At 41.8% G+C, this 12,873-nt stretch overlaps 1 protein-coding gene across 2 annotated transcripts in view; it reads right to left on the bottom strand.

The window, feature by feature from the left end:
* The window catches only part of TRIM33 (tripartite motif containing 33), a 214,152-nt gene that overhangs the window by 63,403 nt on the left and 137,876 nt on the right, over window positions 1–12,873 (bottom strand). For both annotated transcript variants that reach the window (XM_089681085.1, XM_089681084.1), the window contains exons 5-6: window positions 6,198–6,314; window positions 3,840–3,954 (exon numbers count right to left, since the gene is read on the bottom strand). In XM_089681085.1, coding sequence (XP_089537211.1) covers window positions 3,840–3,954; window positions 6,198–6,314 — 232 coding nt within the window. The remainder of the gene's footprint in view (window positions 1–3,839; window positions 3,955–6,197; window positions 6,315–12,873) is intronic.

The raw sequence follows: 12,873 nt of genomic DNA on the forward strand, positions 1-12,873 counted from the left end.
GGCATAGCAGAGGTTGAAATTCCAAGGTTCTGTAGGGCATCCACTGTTAGTGGACAATCGCTTGAGTCCAAATAAAAGAATGCTGGCACCTTCTTGTCCTTCCTGGACGTGAAGAGATCGACCTCTGGGTTTCCCCAGAAAGAAACATGCTTTCTGAATGCATTCGGATGTAAAGACCATTCCTGGTTCAAAACCTGCTGACTGCTTAGGAAATCTGCTAGGTTGTTCTGTTCTCCCTTCAGGTGCACCACAGAGATGGAACAAAGGTTCTGTTTTGCCCACTAAAAAAATCTTCAGGGCAATCATCCATCGGGGACTTCTGGTACCCCTGTCTGTTGACATATGCCACTGCTGTTATATTGTCAGACAGAATCTGCAGACGATGACCTCTGATCTAATTTTGAAATGCTGACACTCCCCCTGGCAACTACCATCAGCTTTTTCCAGTTGGAAGGAAACTTCTCTTCAGGAGACAAGCTGCCCTGGCACCGCTGACTGTCTAGATGGGCTCCCCAGCCCCAGCTGCTGGCTAGTTAGAATGCGAGAAATGGGTAAAAACCAATCAACTCCTTCTTGTAAGTTTGAGTCCTCCACCAGAAGAGAGCGCTAAACCCTGGGAGGGACGGACACTCTTTAGTTTAAGCCTCTGTCCTTCAGGTCTCTTAGAAGAAACATCTGTAGAGCCCTCTGGTGGAACCTGGCCCATTGTACAGCTGGGATCGAGCCTGTCATCAGTCCTAAGACCGACATCACTTTTCTCACTGTGCGGCAGAGACTGGACTATAAACTTGCCATCTTCTGATATAACCAATTGATCTGTTCTTCCAGAAGAATTATTTCTGATCTCTGGACTGAATGATATAGCCCAGAAAGGAGGAGATCAACTGGGATGGTATTTGATTTAATTTGTCGAGGTTTACAAACCAACTTAACTTTTCTAGCCACTGCTGTGCCCTGAACAGGTTCAATTGGAGTTCCTCCCTGGAAGGAGCAAAGAAAAGTAAAATAGTCTAGATATGGGATGACCATAACTGATTAGTCTTAGTAGGACCAATGCTTCTGCCAAACTTTGGTGAATATTCTTAAGGCTGAGGAAAACCCAAAGGGAAGAGCTCTTCTATCATTTTCAGAGATCTTCTTCCCAATTTAAATTGCTAGACGCAGATACTTTTCCTTACGGGAACATGTAGATAGGCATCCTTTAACTCCATAGTGGACAAAAAAATCTTTCCAAAGAAGGTTCTTTACCGAATAGATTCCATTGGAAACCTTTTGTGGATGCATTCAGGGGCCTGAGGTTTAGGAATAACTAGCACTTCCCCGATGGTTTCTTTAGCACGCAAAAATGCAAGTAGAAACGCTTTCCTTGCTCTTGAAGGGACACTGGAACTAGCACATTTTGATCCACCAGTTCTCCTATGAGTAGCGTTAACGCCTGCTTCTTTGCTGCGTCCTTTGGCAGCTTCGTAACTAGATATCTTACTGATGGCCTTCTGTGAAACTCCAAGGCGTTACCCTCCTGTATAGTCTTCAGGAGGCATTTGTTGGGAGTGACCTTTTCCCATTGTGGGAGGAATCTTCCCAACCTCCTTCCCACTGGATCTCTGGCATCACTGCATTTTTGGCTGGGCAGGTTAAAGAAAATACTACTTTTTCCCATTCCCTTTATGGCCTGTCCAGTGATTCTTAGGCCTGGAATCCTTGTCTCACTTCTGGGTTTTCCTTTGGGGACTTTTTAGGAAAGGTCTCTTTACCAGGAAGGACTTCTTACTATCCGCAGTTCTTTGAAGGGTTGCCTCTAAGCTCTAAGTCAGAGCCAAAAAGAAGATCTCCAAAAAAAGGAACACTGAACAGATTTAATTTTGAAGCGATGTCTCCCTTCCACATTTTTAACCATACAGATCTTCTTGCAGCCACTGATAAAGCGACAGATCTGGCAGACAGCTTAACAGATTCTGCTGAAACATTAGGTATTCATCAAAAGGAAATGTTCCCTTCAGGTTTTTTGAGAAGCCTATGTCTGGTTCAGCCCATTATTTCTTAATCCGTTCTGACATAACCCGATGAACCGGAAAGACTTTAGAATTTTTTTTTTGTTGCCCAGCCCGATGCATCATTTCATGATGTGACACCTGCGTCTCTTCCTCCTGGATCTCTAAGGTGTCATAGATGGCACCTAGCAGATCCTCAACCTACTCTAGGGATAATTTAAATTTTGCAGCTTTACTATTTTCAGCCAGGCCCTCTTTCTTTTCTGAATCTGAATCAGAGGAATGGGGACCGGTCAAATTATGGCTGTTCTCTGGTACTAGAAGCTTCAGTAGCACCTGATTTTGTCAGGCCAAGAGAGAAAGGCACCCGTTCAGTAGCAGCAGTGGTTGGTGTGCTAGCGTCTGCAATGAGCTTGCAAAAGGCCTTAAAAGGTGGAAGAGACCTCCTCTTTAAAGGAGTTAAGGAATTTTGCCAAGGGTGAGTTAGATTCTGACAAAAGCAGGTTAGAAATATGCCGACAGCATAAGGTTTTGGTATAAGTAGAAGAAAGCTTAGCACCACAATTAGAGCATTTCCTTTGTGAGGATTTATCCCCTCCTTTGGGGCCTCTTTACTCTACAGAAGAAGCACATATGAGAAAGAAAAAAAAAAAAAGGCATACCACTCCTGTAGCACCTCTCCTGTTCTACAAAGTGCACAGCACGCCCAACTAGGCTGGCACGTGCCATAAAGGACTAACAAGGAGTATCCACCACCAAGGGATCCTTGAGCAGACCACCTCCACCAAAGTGAACAATGATAGCATGCCCCGCAGCCTACCTGCGCTGCCCCGGAATGTCCTGAGAGGCAGCCTCCATGGACCTTCTGCTCTGGATCTTGCTGCTAATCCATGCATGCCAGACGCTGGCGGAACAGATATGGCCTTTCCCCTTCCTCCTTGCGCCCCTGAGACCTGGAAGCCTTGGCGCAGGTGGATGGCATCACTTCCGCCGGCGCCCAGCATCACTGGCACCGCAGCGTCCGGCATGAAACAATGGGAGGTACAGGAACAGTCTCCTTTTTAGCCTTCAGCCGCCAAAGACTCCACCATCCCATCGCAGGCCCTCTCCAGGCAAGGAGGAGGCGAGAGCAGATCTGCACCTGTAGAACTGGATGGTACCCGTGACCTTGGAAAAAGAAGCAGGTTAGGGTAACAATGCATTTCCGCAATGCACTAGAAGGCCGCTTGAGACCTGGTCTCCTTGCCACCATCACACTTCTCAGAGCAACCCCTGGGAGATGGAGCACTCCCTGGAAAAATAAGGCAAGATTCCTCGGGCAACATGCCTCCTCCGAACCCATTCTACTAGAGCCCTTTCTGCAACCTGGACAGAAAATGTTGGTGGCACCCTGAAACAGATAGGCCTATGTTTTCTGATGGAATTGTTTGTTGGGTTTTGATTATATTTTTCAGTTCTATCGTCCAGTTCTTGCTATTGACTGACCATGCTGCTGAGGGACCTCCTTTTTGTTTCCTGATCCGGTGGAAGGAGCTCCATCTCTCAAGGGCTGTCCTGGTAGACGACTGGGGGGGGGGGGGGGGGGAAACGTATGCAACACTGAATCTACAATTAGCAGCCTTCATTATTGGGTAGGTTGGAATGTTACCCTCAGCACACACACAGGTCTAAAATGCCTGATAAAAATGAAAGTTTTCATAAAAGCCACACTTAATTTGTTTGAACTACTATTAAACTATAAAGCTATAATATAATAAAGCTATAACGGCATTACTAAGTACCTATCAAAGTTGACCAATATTTTAATCAGACAAAAGTGAAAAGAGCAAAAAGAAACCTTTATCTTACCTCCAACTGTTGCAGAAGAGATTTACCCTTTTTATTAATTTCATTTATTAAGGTAAAGATAGCCACTTTAATTTCCTGTTCCACTCGTTTATTCGTTTCATTCACTTCTTTTATCCTGTCAAATACAAGAAAGGAAAATATTGAATCTTTTCGAGATAACTGGCACAGACTTGTTTCTTAAAATAAATAAAATGTTTAGGTACAAGACAAGGCATTCTAGTATTTATGAAGAAAGGAGAAACTTGAATGGCATTGAAAGAAAACTACTGTACATGTTTTCACACCCATGTATTTTGACGTTTTGCTATAAAACATTTAAAAAAAAAAAAATCCTTCATAAATTTAGGCCAAAATGTAATCTGCTACGTCTTTGGTTAAAAAAAAAAAAAAAACTTCCAATAAGTGTATATTAATTGGTTTATGTGAAAGTTATAGAATCTACAAATGGTGGTATATATACTGGAATTTTTACTTTTTTTTTTATACTAGTAACGGCAGAACTGCAGCGGACACTAACGCTAAATGACACTGGGTGGGAACTGCCACTGACATCTCCAGTGACACTAATACAGTGATCAGTTCTGCTAAAAAGCACTAACTGTACTGACACTGAGCAGGAAGTGGTTAACATCTGGGGCGATCAAAGGGTTAACGGTGTACTGTTTTGTGCTTAATGTGTGCTGTTTTACTAGGCGACATACTGCTTTTTATCTCTCTATTTTGCAGAGAGATAGAAAGCAGCATGTCCCTGCTGACAGGAGAAAGATCTGTTTTGTTTACACAGATCTCTGGCATCAGCTGCTTCACCGATCACACAGTCCCGGCCATGAATTGCTGAAAGGGTCCTAGTGATTGATATCTTCGGCAGCCAATGACAGCCCTGGGAGGGCTCTTGCAGTTTGTCTCTGCAGATTTTTACATGTGTTCAAAAAGTGAAAAAATAAATTGCTTTAGTTTTGCCAATACAATTACTTAAACCCCCAGAACATACATTTTCTGAAAGCAGAGGCTCTGTAGAATAAAAAGATGATAGTTGCAAATTTCTATGTCACATGATATTTGTGCAACTGTTTATTAAAGTGTTACTAAACCCACAACAGCAAAATCAGTCTGTATATGCAGTAAAGCATGCTTGTTATACTAACTGTGGAACCTAAGCGGTTAATCCTCCGCATTGTATTAAAAGGTTGCTCCTTTTTTGATCCTCCCCTTCTACTGTCCCTAATCCATCTGCTGACAATAGAGCCTTGGGGGCAAGTTGCACATGTATTGCTATAGTTTTTTTCTCCTTCTTGGGAGAGTGCACCACAGGGCCAATCAGCACTGTCCAGACAGAGGGTCAGGGGTCCTGCAGCTGCATAGAGGAGAATGAAAACTCAACCTACAAACTTTGACCAGAGCTCTGCAGGACACTGATGGAAATCACAAGACTGCTTTTACTGCTGATGAGAAAAGGAATTTAGCAGTTTATATTTACTAAAATAATTTTCATGTTGTGTGTACTGTGGGAGACCAGATATACTGAATGCAGGGTCCTGGGTTTAGTAACACTTTAAATGTAAACTTTCAGGGAAAAAAAAAAATAAATTTATATATATATATATATATATATATATATATATATATATATATATATATAATAAATTTTAGTGCAAGCACACACACAATATACTACACATTATTGTTCAACTATAAAAGATTAGCTTCTGCTGAGAAAATAGATACCAAACATGACAAGTCTTAAAATTGTGTGCACCCATGATATCGCAAAAAACTATGGTGCCCAAAAATCTCCATAGGTGGCGCTTTAAAAGCTTTTACAGCTTAGGGTTAAACAGGAGCTCTTGTACTAGAATTATTGTTCTCGCTCCATTGTTTGTAGCGACGTGTCACGTGTGGTGCAACCATGGATTACATACGTGTGCACACCCAGAACATGAGTTTGCGCATGTGTGCAGGGCAACGTGAGTTGCAGCCCTCTTTTAAATACTTTTTTTTTCTCTTATTTTACTTGATTGCTATTGTAGAAATAGAACAGATCTAATGCAGGATCAACAGATAATAAAACCCAGTTGCAGGGGAACCCAAAACCAAAAATACGCTGCAAAAAAAGTGAGACTGCAAAATATATGCAGTTCTTTTTTTTACTTTGCGCATTGTTACACTTTAAATGCACCATTTTAGCAACAGGATTTTCAGGAAGGCTTTCTGAAAATTAACGTGCTTTTATATGGGTCAGCAACTTGAACCATGTGGTATATTTACATATTGCATACAGAAATCTACATGTCAGGCATGTAACCTGTTGAACACGTACAGAAGCCATTACAAGATTCCAAGAACACAAGAAAAGTCTACCTGTTCTGAACCTGAGTAGCAGCAAAATGCACATAATTTTTCTTCTCCAGGAGCTTTGCCAAAAGGTTTTCAATAGCACCCTTCTGGTTCTGAAATGCCTCTTCCAAAAACTGGTATCTAGTAAACAGAAAACATGTAAGATTACTTTTTTCCTGGAAATGTACCCAAATCACATACTTTTGGTGTTCTGTTTCTGTAAACACATGCAGCCATTACTATCAAGATTTCACTTTATGTCACTAAAGTGAACACAGACTGTAGTACATAACAAGGTACAATGAGGGGAATTATCAAAACTGGAGCAGACAAAAGCTGACTGGTTGCCATGCACAACTGCTCTAGATTCTATCTTCAGCTTGTTCAGTTAAGCTTTGAAAATGAAAGACAGAAGCTGACTGGTCACTATGCACAGCTGTCCCAGATTCTAGCTGCCTCTATTATACAATTGTCTAAATGAGCACATAATTGATTTTCCAAAATATGCAATGACCTTTTAACTTCCTATAAAGCAGTGCTTCTCAATTATTTTCTGTCATCCCCCCCTAGGAAGAAGAAAACATTTCGCGCCCCCCACGCGACTGTAAATACTATCATTTGTCTAAAAAATTGTTATAAGTACACCTCTGCATAACACTGTATCCTTATTAACGTATAAGAGAATAAAAAAAGAAAGAAATGTGGATCAATTTACAACAAAGAATAGCTTTATTAACTGTAGCAGAAAAGATTTAAAGTGCATTAGAAATTCAAAAAAAATTAAATCCTTAATTAAACTATAAACATTTTTTGATTGGACATGTCAAACCATATGATACTGAAAAAATACATAAAATCAAATAATAATGAATTCAAACCGATCACCAACATTTACTTAGGACCTAATCATTGGCGCCCCATCATTGGTGTCAGTGGGAGGAATAGCGTCCCATCATTGGTGTCAGTGGGAGGAATAGCGTCCCGTCATTGGTATCAGTGGGGGGAATAGCGTCCCATCATTGGTGTCAGTGGGAGGAATAGTGCCCCATCATTGATATCAGTGGGGGGAATAGTGTCCCAACATTGGTGTCAGTGGGAGGAATAGTACCCTGTCAGTGGGGAGAGGAATAGTGCCCCATCGTTGGTGTCAGTGGGGGGGGAGGAATAGTGCCCCATCGTTGGTGTCAGTGGGAGGAATAGTGCCCCATCATTGGTGTCAGTGGGAGGAATAGTGCCCCATCATTGGTGTCAGTGGGAGGAATAGTGCCCCATCATTGGTGTCAGTGGGAGGAATAGTGCCCCATCGTTGGTGTCAGTGGGAGGAATAATGCCCCATCATTAGTATCAGTGACACCAATGATGCGGCACTATTCCTCCCACTGACACCAATGACACTTGCTGACCCCTGTTGCAGTATGGTGCTGCTGCAGCCAGCATATGTGGTTGCAGCAGCACCTCTGCACACTTACCGGCTTTTCCCTCACTCGATTTTCACGGGTCCGCTCGGCTCCACCTCCTCACCCGTGATTGGCCGCCTGTGTACCTTTCCTGAGCTACAGTTCTGGCGGCCAATCACCGGTGAGGAGGCGGAGCCGAGCGGCAGGAGTGAGGGAGTGGCCAGAGTGACGGAAGGAGCAGCGCTTCCTGGATGGATCATCGTGGGAGCCAGGTAAGAGACAGCAGCCCTCTGCCCACCCCTGTACTCAGTGTCCCTTCTGTCGGAAGGGGGGGGCGGCGACACGCCCCCCTTGACGGAGCCTTGCGCGCCCCATTATTAGAGAAGCACTGCTATAGAGAGTGGACAACAGTCTGCTGCATTGAAATCTCAAGCTGCGTTATCCCTGCTGGGGTTCTCCTGGACTACAGCACACCCCTTCCTTGGTATTGAGAAAAAGGAAGCAGTCCTGTAGTCTAGCAAGGAAGAGCTTAGGCAGGGCTAAAAACACTGCTCGAGATTTCAATAAGGCTACTTTCACACTGAAGAGTTTTTGAAGCGTTTTTGCGTAAAAAAAAAAAGACACAAGAACCTGAAGTGCTCAAGAAAAACGCTTCTCTATGTATGTTTTCACACTGAGGTTTTGTGCTTGTGGTGCGGTGTAAAAACTCTTCTTTGCAGCATCTTTGGGGCATGTTTGGCGAGTTAAAAAAAAAAAAAAAAAAAAAAAAAAAAGACGCCCCAAAAATGCCTCTTCCCAGTGAAACCAATGAAAAACGCCTGAAAATCGCCTCTGAGAAGCATTTTTGGTGCAGTTTTTAAGTCATGTGTCCTTTAAAAATGCTCAGAAAGCACAGCAAAAACACCTATGCGTTTTCGCGGTGGGTCAGTGTGAAAGTAGCCTAAAAGAGAGACCGTTCTATACAGCACAGTCTGCAGGATTTCTGGCTAAATCTACAGGCTTTTGTGTGTACTTTTGTGTACTAAAGCTGGATAATGCCCTTGCTAAAGGTGCTTGACGTGATTGTTTCTTGCTAAAAGGTATATGTCATTTATGAACCTTCCAAAGCCTGGCCAAAAAAAGCCCAGAGATGACATCGTCCAGTCCCGCCTTGCTGCTAATACAATGTCATCAGATTCAAACTCCCTCACAAATAGTGGACCACATGTGTGGCAGTGTGAGAGTTCATTCCTGCGATGATGGGGGTGAGCAGTAACGGCTAGAAGTATCCTAGCAACAAGACAGGATGGGATGATGCAGTCTCTGGGAGTTCTTCGGCCAGGCTTCAGGAAGTATGCAAATGGGACCTTTAGCATGGGTATTCTACAACTTTAGTCAAATCTGCAGTTTTTATTTATAGGCAAAAGGTATTTTTTTTTGGTAAAAGTAAACCCTCTGAGCACCAAGTGATCAAGTTTAAAGCTGAACTCCAGGCAAACTGCTAAAAACAAAGATGAAATTCATAAAAGTGAGCCGTTATCCTAGGAAGTAAATGTGTGGGATGCTTCACAAAGTTCACAAATTTCAAGATTGTTCAGATTAACAGAAGGTGGTTAGAAATAATTGAAATACAATGTAAATATAAATGATTTTACATTTTGACCACAGATGCACCTTAAACGATATGTTGACCTTTTAACCATTTCCATACCGGGCACTTTTACCCCCTTCCCTCCCAGGCCATTTTTCAGGTCTCAGCGCTCTCAGACTTTTGAATGACAATTGCACAGTCATACAACATTGTACCCAAACTAAAAATTTTATCATTTTCTTCACACAACTAGAGCTTTCTTTTGGTGGTATTTAATCACCACTGGGGTTTTTATTTTTTGCTAAATTAACAAAAAAAGACCAAAAGTTTGAAAAAAACACACGTTTTTCTTTGTTTGTTATAAAAGTTTGCAAATAAATAATTGTTCTTCATAAATTTAGGCCAAGATGTATTCTGCTACATGTCTTTAGTGAAAATAACCCAAATTAGGATGTATTTTTTAGTTTGTAGGAAAGTTATAGAGTTCACAAACTATGGTATAGATCTGAAAATTGTTCAATCCTGAAGTACTGACAGCCAACCTAATTTCTTGAGGTCCAAGAATGTCAGAACAGTACAGATATCCCCCAAATGACCCCTTTTTGCAAAAGTAGACAGTCCAACGTACGTCATAAGAAGCATGGCGATTTTTTTGAAGTTGTATTTTTTTTGCTAGAATCTTTCGGAAAATGAAAAAAATTATAATTTTCACATTTTTTACATACTGTCACCAGTGCAGTACAGAGTCATCATATAACTGGCATGGCGGTGATCAGGGACACTGACTGGTGACAGTATGGAAAAAAAAATTAATTTTTTTATTTATTACTTTTTTTTCATTTTAAGATTTTTTTTGTTCATATTTCACTTTGACCAAAGTAGTACAATGTTACCATAGTAACATTGTACTACTTTGGGGAAGTGATCAGTATTTTTTTTTTTTTTACACAATTTGCTTATAGCAAAGAATTACTTTGCTATAATCAAGCATTTACCTGTATGACATCGATTCATTCAGGGCTTTTTTTTTTTTGCGCTTCGCTGTGATATGGCCATGGCTAATCACATGACACAGCTGGGCTGTGATTGGCCCAGCTTGTACATGTGATCGCTGTGACCATTCACAGCTAGGCACACTAGTATATAATGGATGGCATGAATGAAGCCATGCATTGTATACAACGGTCATGTGATTGGTCACAGCAGGTCACATGGTATCAGCAACGGGGCCGGTACTCAGATCTGTCATTGGCCGTGTCCGAGGTACACGGCCGGTGACAGATCGCGCCGCTGCGTGGCTCTGCAGGCGCACAAACTGCGCATGCCCAGGACGACGTCCACCCGGAATGCTGAGGGATTTTGCCGGCCGCCATTCGGCCGTTGGCTGGGCGGCAAGAGGTTAAAAACAAAAATAATAAATGTACTTTTTTTTTTTTTCCCTTAGCAGCCTGTAAAGCATTGCACCACCGCTGCAATGTCAGGCTCCTGCAGACTCAGCCTAGCTGTCGGCCCATACATCCAATCAGGTCAAGCAGTTACTCCAGTCCAAGAAGAATCGAACTATAAAAGGATGATCACCAGCACTCTCATAATCCATTGAGAAATACAAGCAATCAGCTGCAAAGGCTGTCAAGTACTTGTAGCCCACTCAAAGAACTCTGAATGATGTGGCCGTGTGGGCGCAGCACAGCAGAGCCATATTGTTTTCAAATTCCGACAGCAGGTGCAGGAAGATCCCTGGCCTGCTGTCACAGGGAAGAAGGGAATCCGGGGGGTGGAACATGCAACATGTTCCCAAAGGTAAACTTTAAGTCTTTGCCCAAGGGTTGAAAAACACTAGGTTAACAAAAATGGTTTGGAAGTAGAGCTCCAAGTAAACAGCTAGAGTAAATACAGAATTGAGGCATATGCATGGAGTGTATTTCGCAGCCACAAATTTTAATCTGTACAACCTATTTTTTTTTAAATTAAATACCTCTGCCAAACTGCTCAGCCAGGCTGCTTTCCCATGTCACCTCTCTATCCTCAGTCTGCTAACTGGACAATGAAAAGCATCAAGGCACCGCTCATTCATTAACCAAAAAGCAAGATGGCAACAAAAGAAGCTATACAGATAAGCGAGGAAAGAGTGGAGTCATTATCCCTGTAATACAGAAATATGCACCTCAAAAGACAGGAATTACATATTATAAAACTGACAAATAAAAACAGCTAATTCATATTTATGTATTCATGTATACAAAATTCATGTATTAAGTGGTTTGCCTGGAATTCCATCATTCCCATGAAGGAGGAAAAAAAAAAAAAAAAAAAAAAAAAAAAAAAAACTTACCAAAAATAAAAGTATATAAATTTAAAATTAGAATATTACATTTATAGTACAAAACACACACATTTCTCATATTTTCTTCTCATCACAAATATAAAAATTCCATTTATCTTTTGCATTCATCCCAAATATTAAACATTGCACAGAAAGATTTTCATTTTTAGAAAACTCGAACCTTTACATTTATTAAAGCTAATTTTAAATGGTGATATCAAAGTCTGTCCTGTTCAACCTTGCTTCAGCTCTGTTCAGACCTTTATAAAATGCAGCAATTGCACTGCCACCGCTGAAAGATTACTGCAGCTACAGGCAGCGCAACACAATACATCATCTTCAGGAAGGCAATTGGAACTATTAGTCAAAACTACATTTGCATAACTAATATCGATATATCAACAGCTAAACCACTTTTTACAGAACATACCATGGCTGATTACTAGCAATATGATTTTTTTTTTTTTTTCATCTTCAAACTAGAAGATGGATATGAAAGGATCTGAAGTACCAGAACAAAATTACTTTTGGGAGTGCACAAAAACAGATTTCAAATGTTAAAACTATATGGCTCCACTTTGAAGGTACTTTCCTTTAGTAATTTCATAAACCCAGTGGACCAGTGACCATTCACATCGTAAGCTAGCAATAACGCAAACATTTTTAAATTTCAAAAAAAGCTGAACTCCATACAGTATAGTATAAAAGCAATAAAAAAATTTGTATTTGGCATTTTATAATGCAGCACAAGTAAATGACTGAACCCTTACATCAAACTCTAAGGATGCAACCCAGGCACCATAATTTGTAGCGTGTCTAGGGGAAGGTACATTTCTGAGTCATAAGTATAGTATGTGTGAACAACATTGCAACACATAACAGGCCTGCACTACTGAGAAGTCAACATGATTACAGGCCATTACACAGAAAACCAAAAACAAAACTTCATTTGTGCTAGACATGGGGCTGTCCGCTATCACACAGGTGGTGGGACTCGGTGGCCCTGGTGACTCAGGTCCTCTGGTAGGGAGCGCCACTGTAGTTGAAAGCGGCATTGATGAGCTCCGTTGGGTGGATGGGGTGGTTGGTGTGGGAGGTCACTTTTCCACTCCATAAGCTCTGGAGGCGGAGTGCAGGCTGTGCAGAACTCTTCTTCATCATTCTGTGGGGCGGGGGAGAGGAGCCGGCTGAGGACGTGGGGAGAATAGAGCAGTGTGGGCGCAGGCACTAGGATGTGGTTTCTGCTCGCCATGGCGACCTGGCCCCTTGGAATTGTCGAGCTCTGAGCTAGCATTAGATTGCAGCCACACTATAGGTCACTGATCGCCATCGTTACTGGTATAATGTTTGTACGGATAAGTATATTTATCACAAAACAGAACTATACTACTGCCCCCTTAGTATAATGTA

Source organism: Staurois parvus, unplaced genomic scaffold (assembly GCF_062004578.1).
Source record: "Staurois parvus isolate SC_StPar_1 unplaced genomic scaffold, SC_StPar_1.0 ptg000258l, whole genome shotgun sequence".
Lineage (NCBI taxonomy): Eukaryota > Metazoa > Chordata > Amphibia > Anura > Ranidae > Staurois > Staurois parvus.